Source organism: Crinia signifera, chromosome 7 (assembly GCF_055691185.1).
Source record: "Crinia signifera chromosome 7, ASM5569118v1, whole genome shotgun sequence".
Taxonomy (NCBI): domain Eukaryota; kingdom Metazoa; phylum Chordata; class Amphibia; order Anura; family Myobatrachidae; genus Crinia; species Crinia signifera.
Genome location: NC_139223.1, coordinates 18,772,855 through 18,791,069, shown reverse-complemented (window position 1 = coordinate 18,791,069; position 18,215 = coordinate 18,772,855). Strand labels below are relative to the sequence as shown.

The 18,215-nt window shown below is 49.3% G+C and overlaps 1 protein-coding gene across 1 annotated transcript in view; it reads right to left on the bottom strand.

The window, feature by feature from the left end:
- Window positions 1-433: 433 nt before the first annotated feature.
- The window catches only part of LOC146019891 (uncharacterized), a 123,083-nt gene continuing 105,301 nt past the window's right edge, over window positions 434-18,215 (bottom strand). The window contains exon 10 of the mRNA XM_083152526.1: window positions 434-6,935. Coding sequence (XP_083008652.1) covers window positions 6,709-6,935 — 227 coding nt within the window. The 3' untranslated portion in view covers window positions 434-6,708. The remainder of the gene's footprint in view (window positions 6,936-18,215) is intronic.

Here is an 18,215-nt window from a genome sequence, read left to right as displayed (position 1 = left end):
TCTGCAGTCGGGCGGTGACGTCAGCGCTTCTGCGCCCGGCGGGTGTCTTCTCTGGTCCTCGTCCTGACTGCCGCCCGGTCCTCTCCGCTGTACCCCACGCGTCTTCACTCTCTGGGCCGTCACGCTGCTCCTCTGTCCACCCACGTGAGTTCCTCTTCTCTCCGCTTCCTCCCTTCAGTCTCCTCCTCCTCGCCAATCCCCAAGCTCCCCTGCCTGTCAGTCAGCCCTGAGGCGCGAATCCCTGGGGAAAGTTAACCCCTCACGTGCCGCATGGGGCTTTGGGGCACCACACTTTCATTACCCGTTCGGGGGCGGGGCTTGACCGTGACGTCATTAAGCCCCGCCCCCATTACGGGAAATATTCTAAATTACTGATCTCCATGGAGGGGGCGGGGCTAAAATGACACGAGTGTGTCGTTTTAGCTCCACCCCCTCCTCTGAGACCCGCGGATTGCGGCATTTAAATCCCGCGATCGGGGGGCTCAGTGTGGGTCCCCCTGATTCCGGGAGGGTTGCCCACCCTTCCGGGGGGCCGGGAGGGGGACCCGATTTTCGGGATACTCCCGGTAATTCCGGGAGGGTCGGCAACCCTGGCATAGAGGTAAGAGTGGAAGTCGAGTGAGCAAATAAGCTCACCCAGAGAGGACGTATAGAGATAGAGAAGAAGACCAAGAAGAAAGTGTTGGGGGACACCTACTATCAATGGAAGAGCAGGAGAGGTGGAGGCATTAGAGGTACAGCTTGGCATTTTCAAAACTTACAGTGCAAATACAAGCATTAACAGTGATAGTAAAAGTTGTTTGCAGATGTAGAAATGGTGATATCACGGATGAATATCCAGATTAAGCAGCCAGGAGTAGTATGTTGCGAGGATGAAGTGGGCTCACTCACAGCAGTCCTCTTTGGTTTTCTTTTTTTTTTCAAAATATATTTTATTTTATTTTATTGAGCCTCAATAAGCAAAAACAATACATCAAACAGTGGATGATGAAATACAGAATGTCCTTTGGTTTTCTGAGTTGCTGTTGTTTTCTGTCCTTCTGTGTCACTTTGGTGTAACGCCGGTATAATGCTGCAGTTATGATTAAAGTATGCAAACCATCGCATTCCAAGATACCAAGTTGGTTGTCAGTTTATGTCCAGTTGTTTCAGGCTAACTCCAGACTTAAATTATGTAAGTTACTTAGAAATCTACCTACTTTAAAAACGGAAAAAATATCTTTAGTCAGCTTTCTATTGTCAGCCATGGCTGTAGTCAGCCTTCTATCCTCAATAGCCTCTTATGGCTACTATTGTGTCCCCTTAAGTAACAGGGGGTGGAGGCATGGCCGGATTTGTGCCTAGGCCCGTGAGGCACCGGCCTCAGGGCGGCACCAATTAAGGGCGGCAGGCAGTCTGACATTCTGTTAAATATTAGCATGGCACAGCAGGTGGGCAGCTGCGAGTGATGAGCGTCGCAGACATGAATTATCATATGTCGGCGGCAGCGCCGCTCTTCACCCGCCACTGCCCACCCACTCTGCCATGCACATTACATCACCGCTATCACTGATTTTACCGCTTGTACCTCGTACCCCTGCACGTCCAGAAATGGCTCAGGCTCACTACTGCCGACTCACGCCCATTGGCTACTCTACACACACACAGCATACAGCAGCTGAGCTGAGCGGCGCGCAGATCCTCCCTGCACTCAGTCAGTCACAGTGTGTGAGCCGGAGAGAGACTGACGGAGACACTGTCCTAATCACTGTACTAATAAGTGCCTCCCTCCGGATCCTCCGTGCAGTGAGCAGTCCAGAGAGAGACTGACGGAGACACTGTGCTAATCACTGTACTAATAAGTGCCTCCCATCCTCCTGGTCCTCCGTACAGTGAGTAGTCCAGAGTGCTTAAAAAAAATATTAAGGTGGGCTACAGTTACATTTTTATGAAATTTATAAATAACAATGTATATACATATATGATTTCATTAAAATAGGGGGGGACACACAAAAATGTTGTGCCTAGGGGCGGCCTGACCCATAAATTCGCCCCTGGGTGGAGGGAGAGGCTATAGACGTTGCGGGAGAGGTGAATCATGAGTGGTGGTGAGTGCTGGGTAAGTGTACTGGACTCACCCCTGTTTCAGTGAGGTCCGTGACTGCAGGGGAGTCTGGCTCCATCTTGTATGCAGGCGCGGCTGCTGTTTAAGGCCCTGGTGCTGTCCTCTCCAGTGGAGCAATGTATCGCTGTATACACCGCCGTGTGTATCAGTAGGGGGGTGTCGGGTAGCGTGACACTGGGCTGGGGGGGGGGGGCTGAAAATCAACCTCATTAAAGTATTTTCCGCCCGTGTGATGCGGAACCACACCGGGATGCTGCTTCACATACCGGAACTGGAACCCTATTTTACACATTTATGGAATTTTTGTACTAAAATTAGGGAGACACTGGGGCGTATAGTGTATGGGATCTACACGTCTCACCTCCTCCTCTCATAACAGGCCCTTGAGCATTTCCAGCTCTAGGCCCGGTACTTGTGTAGTTTCACGGCGCCACCGTGCGCACACTCTGTCTCTGAAACTTGGCAGCATGCCAGAGGCTTGCGTGCCGCTCTAGCTGTAATGTAATGTAACGTAGCGCTGCGCGTGCCACTCTAGCTGTAATGTAATTAAATGTACCGTGTAAACAGGACACAAACGGGGCTTCTAAACCACACACCCCGGCACACCGCTACCAAAGGGGGTGTCCCCAATGTAGACGCTAACATTTTAGGCGCTTTTAGACGCTTTTAGCATCTGAATTCACACTCCCGGCACTTCGTGCGCACAGTCTGTTGCTTAGCCCCGCACGGACAGCGTAACGTAGTCAGTCAGAGCGCTACGCAGCTAGCGTAGTCAGTCAGTAGTAGCCCTGTGTGAGAGTTGGAGGTGCATAATGGCAGTGGCGAACCTGACTATGGCGATGGAGCGTCTGACGCTGTTTAGTCTGCCGCAGACGGAAGAGGAGGCAGTGGCTTTCCTGCAGGCCCGCCACTTCCTGCCGCTCAGCGTCAAAGAGCGCATTCGCAGCTGCCGCAAGAAGGTGAGCGTGAGGTCCGCGCAGTGGTTCCGGGGGTCTCACCTCAGCTTCGTGACCCTGATCCAATTCCTGTATTGCTGGGCAGAAGAGCTGACCAGCATCAAGTTTTGTGACCGGCAGCTCAACATCTCCCAAAAAACTGCCGTCCAGTATAACAATCTCATGAGGGAGGCCTGCACGGTGGACCTGCTGGCGCAGCCTCAGCAGCGGATCGGAGGCCCGGGTCACGTCGTGGAGGTGGACGAGAGCCTCTATGTGAAGAGGAAGAGTAAGGTGGGACGGCTCCTGCCCCAGCAGTGGGTGTTCGGGGGCATCTCCAGGGAGACCGGGCAGTGCTTCATAACTGCGGTGGAGCGGCCGGATGCGGCCACCCTGATGGCTGCCATTGAGGCCCATGTTGAGCCGGGCACCACCGTCTACACGGACTGTTGGAGGGCGTACAACACCCAGCAGCTCGAGCAGGCCGGTTACCTGCATGGCAAGGTCAACTATAAATATAATTTCGTTGACCCGAACACTGGGGTGCACACCCAAAACATAGAGCGCCTGTGGGGCAGCTGCAAGTGACGCATTAAGCGCTAAAGGGGGACCGTGTGGAGGCAGAGTTTAGGTGCCCAGGACCCCTTCAAACGCATCCTTCATGCTCTGACTCTGCTCCCCCTGATCGAGAAGGATGATGACAGCGCCGAGCCGGCCGACTCCTCTGCAAGTGGTGGCGGTGACAACGCACAAGCTCCTTCCTGTTACACTCACCAATCATGACTTTTTACTTAATATTGGACTGTTCTTTACGTTGATTACCTACATGTTCTTTGAATCATTTATATCCTCAGTTCTCACAAGTTAAATTTTAACTAAAAAACAGTTAACAGTTGCCAAAAATGTCGTCATTACTGTCTCAGGTGTATGAGTGTGCAGGTGTGAATGTGTTCCTGAAACAGCACCACTATCCACACCAACCCGAAGCGTGGCGAGACCAGGGCTGGGCAACACCGGCCCTCCAGATGTTAATGAACTACACATCCCAGGATGCTTTGCATTAGTTTTGCTATGTGGCCATGCTGAAACTGATGCAAGGCATGTTGGGATGTGTAGTTCATCAACATCTGGAGGGCCGGTGTTGCCCAGCCCTGCCCTAGACCCAACTAAATTCAGGCACTTTAGCATCTCAATTTAGATGCCCCGCCACCTTAGCAGGTAGTCGGGTTTCAGACGCATTAGCGTCTAAGTCCAGAAACCCCGGCTTCTTATCGTCTAGCAGGGAGTCGGGTTTCAGATGCTTTAGCGCCTAAATCCAGAAACCCTTAGTGGCTAGCAGGTAGTCCGGGTTTCAGACGCTAAAGCGTCTAAATTTTAGCGTCTGCATGGGGGACACGACCCCTTCGTAGCGGCTAGCAGGTAGTCGGGTTTCAGACGCTTTATCGTCTGAATCCTGACTCCCCCCTTTCTTAGCGGCTTGCAGGTAGTCCGGGTTTCAGACGCTTTTGCGTGTAAATTTAGCGTCTGCATGGGGGACTCCCCCTTTGATAGCGGTGTGCCGGGGTGTGCAGTTTAGAAGCCCCAGCACGTCAGCGGTGTGCCCGGGGTGTCAACTTTTACATGCCTCCATTGTCAGCGGTGCGCAGGGCTGCCTATTTCATTGTGGAACTACAAGTGCCACAGTGACCTGTCAGGGCCTGGGCAGCTCGCTGCTGCTGCTGCCCGGCGCTAGCTGACACAGCTACAGTGGCAAGCGCACAGTCAGACAGAGCTAGAGCGGTACGCGCACAGTTAAACAGAGCCTCTGGCAGGCTGCCAAGTTTCAGAGATCAAATGGAAAATGTGGTAAAAACCTATAGAAGCCTATGGGCTTCTTTTCGCCGCCCGCCACCGCCGCAAACCCGCCGCCTCGCCGACCCCCCCTCTGGCTTACCTTCCTGAAGGGTCCTCCTGGACCCTGTAGGTAAACCTCTCCTCCTCCTAGTGACGCAGCCGGACGTCCTTCCGGATGCAGGGGGGAGGAGGAGGCGCCGGGGACAGCTTGCTTAGCTGTCCCCGGCGTGATGCTGCGTGAGGGATGCAGGGAGGTGACGCACACCACATTCCAGGTATCGCGGGGGGCCTCCGTCACCGCACCGCGATGCCAGCCGCATATGTTAGTACATATACGGTGGCATCGCGGCGGGGGGGGGGGGGGGAGCGAAGGGCGGCGATGTATTTTAATACATATAAAAAAATAGGGGCCCAATTCAAACCTGCCTGCTGGGCTGCAAGTGTTCAGCACCCAACAAGCAGATAGCCGCCGCCCTGCTGAATGCGCACGCCCTCCCCTCCCTGTGCATCTAATTATTTCCCCCGCTGTGAAGGCCGTGAGCAGAAGCAGGCTGCTAATGTCGCCACGGGCCTCCCTCCTAATGGCACGCCCCCAGATGCCTGCAGGGTGTCAATCACCCTGCGACCAGCGAGCGAAGGCTAGCCTGCAATGCGTACAGCACACATGTGTGCGATTGTGCGATAATCGTTCATGCTGCAAAATCGCAGTCCAGCAATTGAATCTGAATCGGGCCCTAGGACTAGACACGGTGCTACTATAACTAGCGCTGAGGCTGAGGACCGACTGCCTATAACACAGACAAAGGCCAATCAGTGCAGCCCACGAGAAGCTGTACGTATGAGTGGTAGATCTGCCGCTGGCATGTTTTTGGAGGGTTAGCCGCAAATATTAAGTGTCCCCCGAATGTATGTAGGAGGGACCGCAGCATGAATCTCCAATCCCTGCTGCGATCCCACCTGCAGCACCGCCAGCCTCGCATCCCTGGGCTACCGCCATTCTGAGATGGCAATAGCCCATTGTAGCCTATAGGCTCTTGATCATACTGCCACCAGGGCAGTGAGGTCATCGGGTTTGGCGGGGGGTCAGCGCTAACCGTGCCTTTCGTAGCCCTGTCCCTGTGAGCAGGGGATGATACAGATGATCATGCTTCTCCATCTTTGCGGGGGCTGGCGAAACTATTGCCAGCCCCCGCCAGGGAGCTACCCACTACTGTCCACCGCCAGAGCCGGTCCCCAACGCCGCCCCCCCCCCCCCCAACCCTACCCATCTCCGTGAAGAAGAGACAGGCAGAGACCCGCTGCCCAGCCACTGAGAGACTGGGATGCACATGCGTGAGAGACACACGCATGTCCCAGTTTAATGGAGTCCCTCTCTGCCGGCGCTCACCATAGGGGACGGCCTGGCGGGCACCAGGCAAAGACAAGAGGGGCTCCATCTGTACATCCCGCCGTTAGGATCACATTTTACATTGCGATCCTGGATGATAATATTCTGCCCAGATCGCATTGTAAAATGTTTTGTAAATGCAATCATTGATAAATGGGCCACATGAGACTAGAGAACAGCAGCACCTCTGGCCACAAAGAGGTACTGCAACCAGAAACAGCCTCTGATTATGATGTGAGGCAATGCCACCTTTCCATTCCCTGCCTCATCTATATGTTGTCTTTCATTGTACAGTTTGTAATGTATTTATATCCTTCTGGAGACGTGCAGGTGGTAAGGGAAGGCTGTCGGCATGGTGCTGACACATGGCTGTGATGATTTATCCGGTAAAAGCTTTGAGGTTACCTGTAGCCGACATCTGCGCTCTGCACTGTGACACTGCATCTACGTTACCTCTTGTTCATGCTTTCATACACTAGTCTTCTTTCTTTGACACTTAGCCCAGCCTGTTGTACACCTGCCCCCTCTCTATTCTCTGCTGGCGTTGTACTTGTATTTCCACCTGCCCCCTGTCCCTTCCCTGCTGGCTTTGTACGTGTATCTCCATCATCCCCCACATTGGAGGCTCCTAGTGACTCCCGTTCCTGCGTCCTCTCTGGTGCAGCTGCTCTATACACTGTGGATGAAAGAACAAAAGTCAGATCATTAGGACGTGTAGGTGAGATGGTCCCGTTTCCAGCTAAGATCATTGCAGAGAGTCAGTAGTGTCGGCAATCCCCTAATCTGTGGCTCCCTCCCCTTATCGTGGCCAGCATGTAACGGGTGGCGTGGCTTTGTGGACAGTACAGAGAGTGCTAAGGATCGCAGCAGTCGGAACGTGTTGCTGGTAGGGATACATTGGGCCCCTCTCAGGGATAGAGATGGAACGCAGCTCATAGGCTTCTATAGGGTAATGCAGGTACAGATGGCAATGCCCGCCACATCGAAGGTCCCGGGAAATGGCACATTCAGGGGTTTGGCTTCAGTTTTAGCATCGCTCCATCCCACCCACAGATTGATTTTAACTTGAATGTCGGTCAAGGGAAATAGGACTACCTTATAGAGATCAGACACCCCCTTTTGCATACCTGCAAATGTTCCCTATTTTTGTGGGACAGGGCCGGCAGTATCCCGCGATGGGAGGGTCAGTTGAGAGACCCCCCTGTCAGTTGCTGCACTGCTGAGAAAAGAAGCAGGGAAAAGACGCTGTGCGCTTGTGCAGGGAGACAAAGGGGCTGAGGGCATGGCCAGAAGCTCACACAGTGCTGGCCATGCCCCCACAACAGTAAAAATGGGTTGTGATTTTGCAATCATTGACATTCTCTTGAAGCCACATCCAGTGTTCCCTCTAAACTGTGCGCATGTGCGCGCGCACACAACCTGCCAAGCGCGCGCACAGACATTACAACAGAGCGCACAAAGCAGCAGTGGTTCCTTTTCTAGTTGTGGATTCAATTAATGTGTGTTTCACTCATTAACTACATTGTGTGCTGTGTTTTAATGTTTAAATGTTTTGAATGTTTAATGTCATTTTAATGTAAAGTTGACACAAATGCTGAATGTCGTTTTCCAGTTATATGTGTAAGGGACGCACACAAATTTTAATTTCCTTCCAAAGTTGCACAGCCTTCGTAAAATTAGAGGGAACATTGGCCACATCCCTTTTGCCCAAGGTGTCATGGCACCCTGCTCCAGCCTGCGCTCAGATAAGCCAAACTGACACAGGTGGGCAGCCGTAACGTGGAATTACCTAACCAACACGGAGAGTAGAATGGCGCTCTTACATTCGCTAGAAACATAAATCACACTCACAGGAATTACATATATGTATCAGGGGCCTCTCACAGTTATTACATATATGTATCATGGGCCTCTCACAGGTATTACATATATGTATCAGGGGCCTCTCACAGTTATTACATATATGTATCATGGGCCTCCCACCGGTACTACATATATGTATCATGGGCCTCTCATATGTATTACATGTATGTATCATGGGCCTCCCACCGGTATTACATATATGTATCAGGGGCCTCTCACAGGTATTACATATATGTATAAGGGGCCTCTCACAGGTATTACATATATATATCAGGGGCCTCTCACAGGTATTACATATATATATCATGGGCCTCTCATATGTATTACATATATGTATCATGGGCCTCTCACAGGTATTACATATATGTATCAGGGGCCTCTCACAGGTATTACATATATGTAGCATGGGCCTCTCACAGGTATTACATATATGTATCATGGGCCTCTCACAGGTATTACATATATGTATCACTGGCCTCTCACAGGTATTACATATATGTATCAGGGGCCTCTCACATTTATTACATATATGTATCATGGGCCTCTCATATGTATTACATATATGTATCATGGGCCTCCCACCGGTATTACATATATGTATCAGGGGCCTCTCACCGGTATTACATATATGTATCAGGGGCCTTTCACAGGTATTACATATATGCATCAGGGGCCTCTCACCTGTATTACATATATGTATCAGGGGCCTTTCACAGGTATTACATATATGTATCAGGGGCCTCTCACCTGTATTACATATATGTATCACTGGCCTTTCACAGGTATTACATATATGTATCAGGGGCCTCTCACAGGTATTACATATATGTATCATGGGCCTCTCATATGTATTACATATATGTATCATGGGCCTCTCACAGTTATTACATATATGTATCATGGGCCTCTCATATGTATTACATATATGTATCAGGGGCCTCTCACCTGTATTACATATATGTAGCATGGGCCTCTCACAGGTATTACATATATGTATCATGGGCCTCTCACAGGTATTACATATATGTATCACGGGCCTCTCACAGGTATTACATATATGTATCAGGGGCCTCTCACATTTATTACATATATGTATCATGGGCCTCTCATATGTATTACATATATGTATCATGGGCCTCCCACCGGTATTACATATATGTATCAGGGGCCTCTCACCGGTATTACATATATGTATCATGGGCCTCCCACCGGTATTACATATATGTATAAGGGGCCTCTCACAGGTATTACATATATGTATCAGGGGCCTCTCACAGTTATTACATATATGTATCATGGGCCTCTCATATGTATTACATATATGTATCATGGGCCTCCCACCGGTATTACATATATGTATCAGGGGCCTCTCACCGGTATTACATATATGTATCAGGGGCCTTTCACAGGTATTACATATATGTATCTTGGGCCTCCCACCGGTATTACATATATGTATAAGGGGCCTCTCACAGGTATTACATATATGTATCAGGGGCCTCTCACAGTTATTACATATATGTATCATGGGCCTCTCATATGTATTACATATATGTATCATGGGCCTCCCACCGGTATTACATATATGTATCAGGGGCCTCCCACCGGTATTACATATATGTATCAGGGGCCTTTCACAGGTATTACATATATGTATCATGGGCCTCCCACCGGTATTACATATATGTATAAGGGGCCTCTCACAGGTATTACATATATGTATCAGGGGCCTCTCACAGGTATTACATATATGTATCATGGGCCTCTCATATGTATTACATATATGTATCAGGGGCCTCTCACAGGTATTACATATATGTATCAGGGGCCTCTCACAGGTATTACATATATGTATCATGGGCCTCTCACAGGTATTACATATATGTAGCATGGGCCTCTCACAGGTATTACATATATGTATCATGGGCCTCTCACAGGTATTACATATATGTATCATGGGCCTCTCACATGTATTACATATATGTATCATGGGCCTCTCACATGTATTACATATATGTATCATGGGCCTCTTACAGGTATTACATATATGTATCAGGGGCCTCTCACAGGTATTACATATATGTATCAGGGGCCTCTCACAGGTATTACATATATGTATCAGGGGCCTCTCACAGTTATTACATAAATGTATCATGGGCCTCTCACAGTTATTACATAAATGTATCATGGGCCTCTCATATGTATTACATATATGTATCATGGGCCTCCCACCGGTATTACATATATGTATCAGGGGCCTCTCACCTGTATTACATATATGTATCAGGGGCCTTTCACAGGTATTACATATATGTATCATGGGCCTCCCACCGGTATTACATATATGTATAAGGGGCCTCTCACAGGTATTACATATATGTATCAGGGGCCTCTCACAGTTATTACATATATGTATCATGGGCCTCTCATATGTATTACATGTATGTATCATGGGCCTCTCACAGGTATTACATATATGTATCATGGGCCTCCCACCGGTATTACATATATGTATAAGGGGCCTCTCACGGGTATTACATATATGTATCATGGGCCTCTCATATGTATTACATATATGTATCATGGGCCTCCCACCGGTATTACATATATGTATCAGAGGCCTTCCACCGGTATTACATATATGTATCAGGGGCCTTTCACAGGTATTACATATATGCATCATGGGCCTCCCACCGGTATTACATATATGTATAAGGGGCCTCTCACAGGTATTACATATATGTATCAGGGGCCTCTCACAGTTATTACATATATGTATCATGGGCCTCTCACAGGTATTACATATATGTATCAGGGGCCTCTCACAGTTTTTACATAAATGTATCATGGGCCTCTCATATGTATTACATATATGTATCATGGGCCTCCCACCGGTATTACATATATGTATCAGGGGCCTCTCACCTGTATTACATATATGTATCAGGGGCCTTTCACAGGTATTACATATATGTATCATGGGCCTCCCACCGGTATTACATATATGTATAAGGGGCCTCTCACAGGTATTACATATATGTATCAGGGGCCTCTCACAGTTATTACATATATGTATCATGGGCCTCTCATATGTATTACATGTATGTATCATGGGCCTCTCACAGGTATTACATATATGTATCAGGGGCCTCTCACATTTATTACATATATGTATCATGGGCCTCTCATATGTATTACATATATGTATCATGGGCCTCCCACCGGTATTACATATATGTATCAGAGGCCTCCCACCTGTATTACATATATGTATCAGGGGCCTTTCACAGGTATTACATATATGTATCATGGGCCTCCCACCGGTATTACATATATGTATAAGGGGCCTCTCACAGGTATTACATATATGTATCAGGGGCCTCTAATATGTATTACATATATGTATCATGGGCCTCTCACAGGTATTACATATATGTAGCATGGGCCTCTCACAGGTATTACATATATGTATCATGGGCCTCTCACAGGTAATACATATATGTATCTTTGGCCTCTCACATGTATTACATATATGTATAATGGGCCTCTCACAGGTATTACATATATGTATCATGGGCCTCTCACAGGTATTACATATATGTATCATGGGCCTCTCACAGGTATTACATATATGTATCATGGGCCTCTCACAGGTATTACATATATGTATCATGGGCCTCTCACAGGTATTACATATATGTATCATGGGCCTCTCACAGGTATTACATATATGTATCAGGGGCCTCTCACAGGTATTACATATATGTATCATGGGCTTCTCACAGGTATTACATATATGTATCATGGGCCTCTCACAGGTATTACATATATGTAGCATGGGCCTCTCACAGGTATTACATATATGTAGCATGGGCCTCTCACAGGTATTACATATATGTAGCATGGGCCTCTCACAGGTATTACATATATGTATCATGGGCCTCTCACAAGTATTACATATATGTATCATGGGCCTCTCACAGGTATTACATATACAGTATGTGCTGGTTTTCATCCTTGCTGGCGGGTCGCCAGAACGTACACGCTGGCGACCCGCCAGCAGCCTCGCCAGCGAGGAGACTGAGACGCGCGTGCGTCTCACGCGCACGCGCGTCTCAGTCTCCGTCGCTAGCGCGACGGAAACCCTGTCCGTCTCCGCCTCAGGGAGACGGACAGGGTTAGGGGGGGTGCGGGCAGGCGGCGGGGACCCCGGGTTACCGCCGGCAAGCCGGCGGGGACCCGGGGGAACGAATGGAAGCGCCGTCGGAAGGGGACGCGCGCGCCGCTCGTGCGCGCGCGTCCCCTTCTCACGATCGCCATGGCGCTGGCGGGGGATGGCGGCTGGCGACGCCAGCGCCATCCCCTGCAAAGATGGGAAAAGACCCATCTGTATGTAGCATGGTCCTCTCACAGGTATTACATCTCTTATATATTTGGCTACATCTGTCACTCAAAGTGTTTCTGGAGCTATAACGCTGGGTGGAGCCTCTGACTCACATGACTGACTCACATGACAGAGAACCAGCCCAGTGAGCCCACAGACAGCGCCAGACACCCTCTGCCTCTCCATGTTACACAGCAAAGACACAGCTACTCACCAGACACATCAGGTGAGCGCCCCACACCGCCATACCTCCCAACATGACCATCTCAAGGGGGGACAGAATGCTCTGTTTGTGGACTTCCATCTTAATTTATGATTGTCATCACATGTTTTAAACAGGGTAATTGATAAGAAAGGTGTTTAAGCACAGGTGATGGTAATCCATAAATTAAGAAGAAAGTCCAGAAACAGAGCAATGTGTCCCTCCTGGAGAGGGTCATGTTGGGAGGTATGCACCTCCCTCTCCCCCCCCCCCCCATTCACGGCATCCCCACGATTAAATGGCACATGCAAAACACTGACATGGCTATGGTCGACAATGAAAAAGGTTGACAAGATTTATTTTTCACTTTTTTTTTTCACAATGTTTTCATATTCATTCTCATGTGTCGACATGGACACCAATGAAGTGCCACACTTATGTCAACATTTACATGTGTTGACCTTTCTGTGTTGATTTTTTCTTGTGGCGATTCGGGGCACCCCCCGCGACCCCCCTCCCGTGATTTGCAGCACACCCCCGCAATTCGCGGCACCCCCGGTGACTCCCGTGATTCGCGGCCCCACCCTGTGACACCCCCTCCCCCTCCTGCGATTCGCGGCACCACGCTACCCCCTCCCATGATTCGCGCCAACCACCCGGTCCCCCCCTCCCGCGGTTCACGGTGCCCCCCACGACCCCCCCTACCGCGATTCCCCACCCCTGACCCCCCCTCCTGTCATTGCGGCAACCCCCCGCCCCCTCGACCCACCCTCCCGCGATTCACTGCAACCCCCCCTCCCACGATTCGCGGCACCCACACCCCCCCCCCGCGACCCCCCCTCCCGCAATTCACGGCATCCACCCACGACCCATCCTTACGTGATTCGCGGACACCACTCACCTCCTCCCTCCCCCCCACCCCCGCGCGCGATTCACGGCAACCCCAGGATTAAATGGCACATGCAAAACACTGGCACGGCTATGGTCGACAATGAAAAAGGTTGACATGAGTTTTTGAAGATTTATTTGTCTTTTTTTGAATGTTTTCATATTCATTCTCATGTGTCGACATGGACACCGATGAAGTGCCACACTTATGTCAACATTTACATGTGTTGAACTTTCTGTTTTGATTTTTTCTTATAGCAATTTTTTTCCAGTGACAACTATGAACTATGTGCACATCAACCTACACATCATCAACCAATTCTTTGTATAATATATAACACCTTTTCTGTTTTACTGTAGGTGTTTTAAGTCAGACCTTTTACTGCTACTATTACTGTTTATGCAAATGCATTCTGAATGACAGCAACATCCTACCATCCTTCTACAAGAATATATAACCAACTAGGTGATTCATCGCGCCCCGTGCCCCCCCCCCTCCCGCAATTCACGGACCCCCCGCGCAGCCCCCTCCCGCGATTCGCAAACCCCCCCCTCGCGCAATTCACGCCCCCTCCCACGCTTTGCGGACCCCCGCCCTCTCCCGCGATTCGCCAACACCTGCGCCCCCCTCCCTTGATTCACGGCACCCCGCGCGCCCCTCCCTTGATTCACGGCACCCCTAAAGGTGGCCATAGATCAGAAAGATATTGTACCCAATCATACAATCTCAACTGATTGTAAGATGGATTGTATGCAGATTGTGTGCACATCTTATGTACATAATCATACAATCAATCAGCAGATGGATTGTATGACTGATTGTAAGATGGATTGTATGCAGATTGTGTGCACATCTTGTGTACACAATCATGCAGTAGATGGATTGTATGATTGATTGTATGATCGATTGTGTGTAGATTGTGTGTCCAAAAACCACCAAGGACTGCCGGGGATTTCAAGGGAAATTGTACACAATCATGAGCGCAATCGATCTTAAGATCGATCTTTCTGATGTATGGCCAGCTTAAGCCCCTCTTTAGTCCCCCGTATACTCACACACCCCTATCACTACCCAGCTTCCTGCTCTCCTGAACCGTAACTTCCACCACTGAGGAGTCGCTGACGCTGTTTTGCCCACATGCCCCTATCATGCCTCATAGCCCAGCCTCCTGCTCTCATGCACCCGAACTCCCACCCAGTAGGAGGAGACACTGACTAAGGGCCACCATCCTGTACTCCTGTACTGCCACGCTATTACATATATGTATCAGGGGCCTCCAACAGCTATTACATATATGTATCATGGTCCTCTCACCGGTATTACATGTATGTGTCATGGGCCTCTCACAGGTATTACATGTATGTATCATGGGCCTCTCACAGGTATTACATGTATGTATCATGGGCCTCTCACAGGTATTACATACATGTATCATGGCCCTCTCACAGGTATTACATATATGTATCAGGGGCCTCTCACAGGTATTACATGTATGTATCAGGGGCCTCTCACAGGTATTACATGTATGTATCATGGTCCTCTCACAGGTATTACATATATGTTTTAGGGGCCTCTCACAGGTATTACATATATGTATCATGGGCCTCTCACAGGTATTACATGTATGTATCATGGGCCTTTCACAGGTATTACATATATGTATCATGGGCCTCTCACAGGTATTACATATATGTATCAGGGGCCTCTCACAGGTATTACATGTATGTATCAGGGGCCTTGCACAGGTATTACATGTATGTATCATGGTCCTCTCACAGGTATTACATATATGTATCAGGGGCCTCTCACAGGTATTACATATATGTATCAGGGGCCTCTCACAGGTATTACATGTATATATCATGGTCCTCTCACAGGTATTACATATATGTATCATGGTCCTCTCACAGGCATTACATATATGTATCAGGGGCATCTCACAGGCAGGTGAATTCTTAGAGCACAGAGAGAACACTAAGGGGGAAATTTACTAAGAATATGATATTTTGTATTCTTAATACGAATGACTACGACTGCATACAGCTGTTTCAGCCATATGCAAATTCGTCTTCCGGAGGATAATTTACAAAGTAGAATGAGAATCAGAATCAACTTTATTGGCCATGTATGCTTGCGCACACTAGGAATTTTTTGTGGAATTACAGTGCAGCATCAAGCGGGGATGAAGGGGGGGGGGGGAGACATTATATACATTCCATTGAGACATTATACACATTACATTGAGAGCATTTAGACATCACTTGTGGGGATCACGTGCCTACGACATGTGGTCCCCAGCAGATACGACTGCTTTGTAACCCTAGTGGCCGTATATACGAATTCGTACAGGCAGTCTGCACGGATCATAATAAGTGTCCCCCGGCTGTGATATTACCCTGCTGGCTGGTTGGGCCTGGTTTTTAAAATACAGGGGACCCCTATTCATTTTGTCCCCCGTATTTTGGGAACCAGACCCGGCCCTGGAGTCTGGGGCTGGTTGTAAAAAGTCAGTGGAGCTCTACGCATTTTTTCCCCTGATTTTTTATTACCGGCCCCGGCTCTTTCAGTCTGGTGCTGGTTACGGCTGTGGGGGGGACCCCACGCTGTTTTTTTATGTATTTATTTTTCTATTTTTTTTACACTGAAGCCTGCACGGATCTGACTGATCCATGCAGGCTTCTGCCAAATACGCCAGGAAAATAAAGTGTCTTTTCCTGGCGTATTTGCCCGGCCATTTGCGTCCGTTTCACACCAATTAGCGGACGTATTTTCAATACAGCCGCTTAGTAAATCAGGAACCACCATTCTTTTGAATGGTGACTTCTGTCCTATTCTATCGATGGTGTATTCATTTGTATTTGTAGATACAAATACGAATGTCCCATCAATACGAATACAAAAAATCTTACTTTTGGCATAGTAAATGGCAAAAATACAAATACGCAAAAAAAGATTCATATTTTCCTATGAAAATACAATTTTTTTTTTACGAATTTATCTTCGTAAATTTACCCCTAATAGTTTTAGACTCTAGGTCAGGATGTACTTAACCGAAAACACATTTAAATCCCCGTTATCTGAGTTGTTACCGCATTTTCAGATGCACTATATACATGAGGCTCGGGCCGGACCTGCCTGCATCATGTACCAGTGACTCCTCAGGGGGACCAGCTCACCTTTCCACTCTTCCCTATGGGAATGTGGCACTATATAAATGAGGTTTGGGCCGGCCCTGCCTGCATCATGTACCAGTGACTCCTCAGGGAGAACCAGCTCACCTTCCCACTCTTCCCTATGGGACTGTGGCACTATATAAATGAGGTTTGGGCCGGCCCTGCCTGCATCATGTACCAGTGACTCCTCAGGGGGACCAGCTCACCTTCCCACTCTTCCCTATGGGACTGTGGCACTATATAAATGAGGCACGGGCCGGCCCTGCCTGCATCATGTACCAGTGACTCCTCAGGGAGAACCAGCTCACCTTCCAACTCTTCCCTATGGGACTGTGCCACTATATAAATGAGGTTTGGGCCGGCCCTGCCCGCAACATGTACCAGTGACTCCTCAGGGAGAACCAGGTCACCTTCCCACTCTTCCCTATGGGACTGTGGCACTATATAAATGAGGTTTGGGCCGGCCCTGCCTGCATCATGTACCAGTGACTCCTCAGGGGAAGCAGCTCACCTTCCCACTCTTCCCTATGGGACTGTGGCACTATATAAATGAGGCACGGGCCGGCCCTGCCTGCATCATGTACCAGTGACTCCTCAGGGAGAACCAGCTCACCTTCCAACTCTTCCCTATGGGACTGTGCCACTATATAAATGAGGTTTGGGCCGGCCCTGCCCGCAACATGTACCAGTGACTCCTCAGGGAGAACCAGGTCACCTTCCCACTCTTCACTATGGGACTGTGGCACTATATAAATGAGGTTTGGGCCGGCCCTGCCTGCATCATGTACCAGTGACTCCTCAGGGGGACCAGCTCACCTTCCCTCTCTTCCCTATGGGACGGTGGCACTATATAAATGAGGTTTGGGCCGGCCCTGCCTGCATCATGTACCAGTGACTCCTCAGGGGGAACCAGCTCACCTTCCCACTCTTCCCTATGGGACTGTGGCACTATATAAATAAAGTTTGGGCCGGCCCTGCCCGCATCATGTACCAGTGACTCCTCAGGGGGACCAGCTCACCTTCCCACTCTTCCCTATGGGACTGTGGCACTATGTAAATGAGGCTCAGGCCCACCCTGCTTGCATCATGTACCAGTGACTCCTCAGGGAGAACCAGCTCACCTTCCCACTCTTCCCTATGGGACTGTGGCACTAAATAAATGAGGTTTGGGCCGGCCCTGCCTGCATCATGTACCAGTGACTCCTCAGGGGGACCAGCTCACCTTCCCACTCTTCCCTATGGGACTGTGGCACTATATAAATGAGGATTGGGCCGGCCCTGCCTGCATCATGTACCAGTGACTCCTCAGGGGGAAGCAGCTCACCTTCCCACTCTTCCCTATGGGACTGTGGCAGTATATACATGAGGCTCGGGCCGGACCTGCCTCCATCATGTACCAGTGACTCCTCAGGGGGAACTAGCTCACCTTCCCACTCTTCCATATG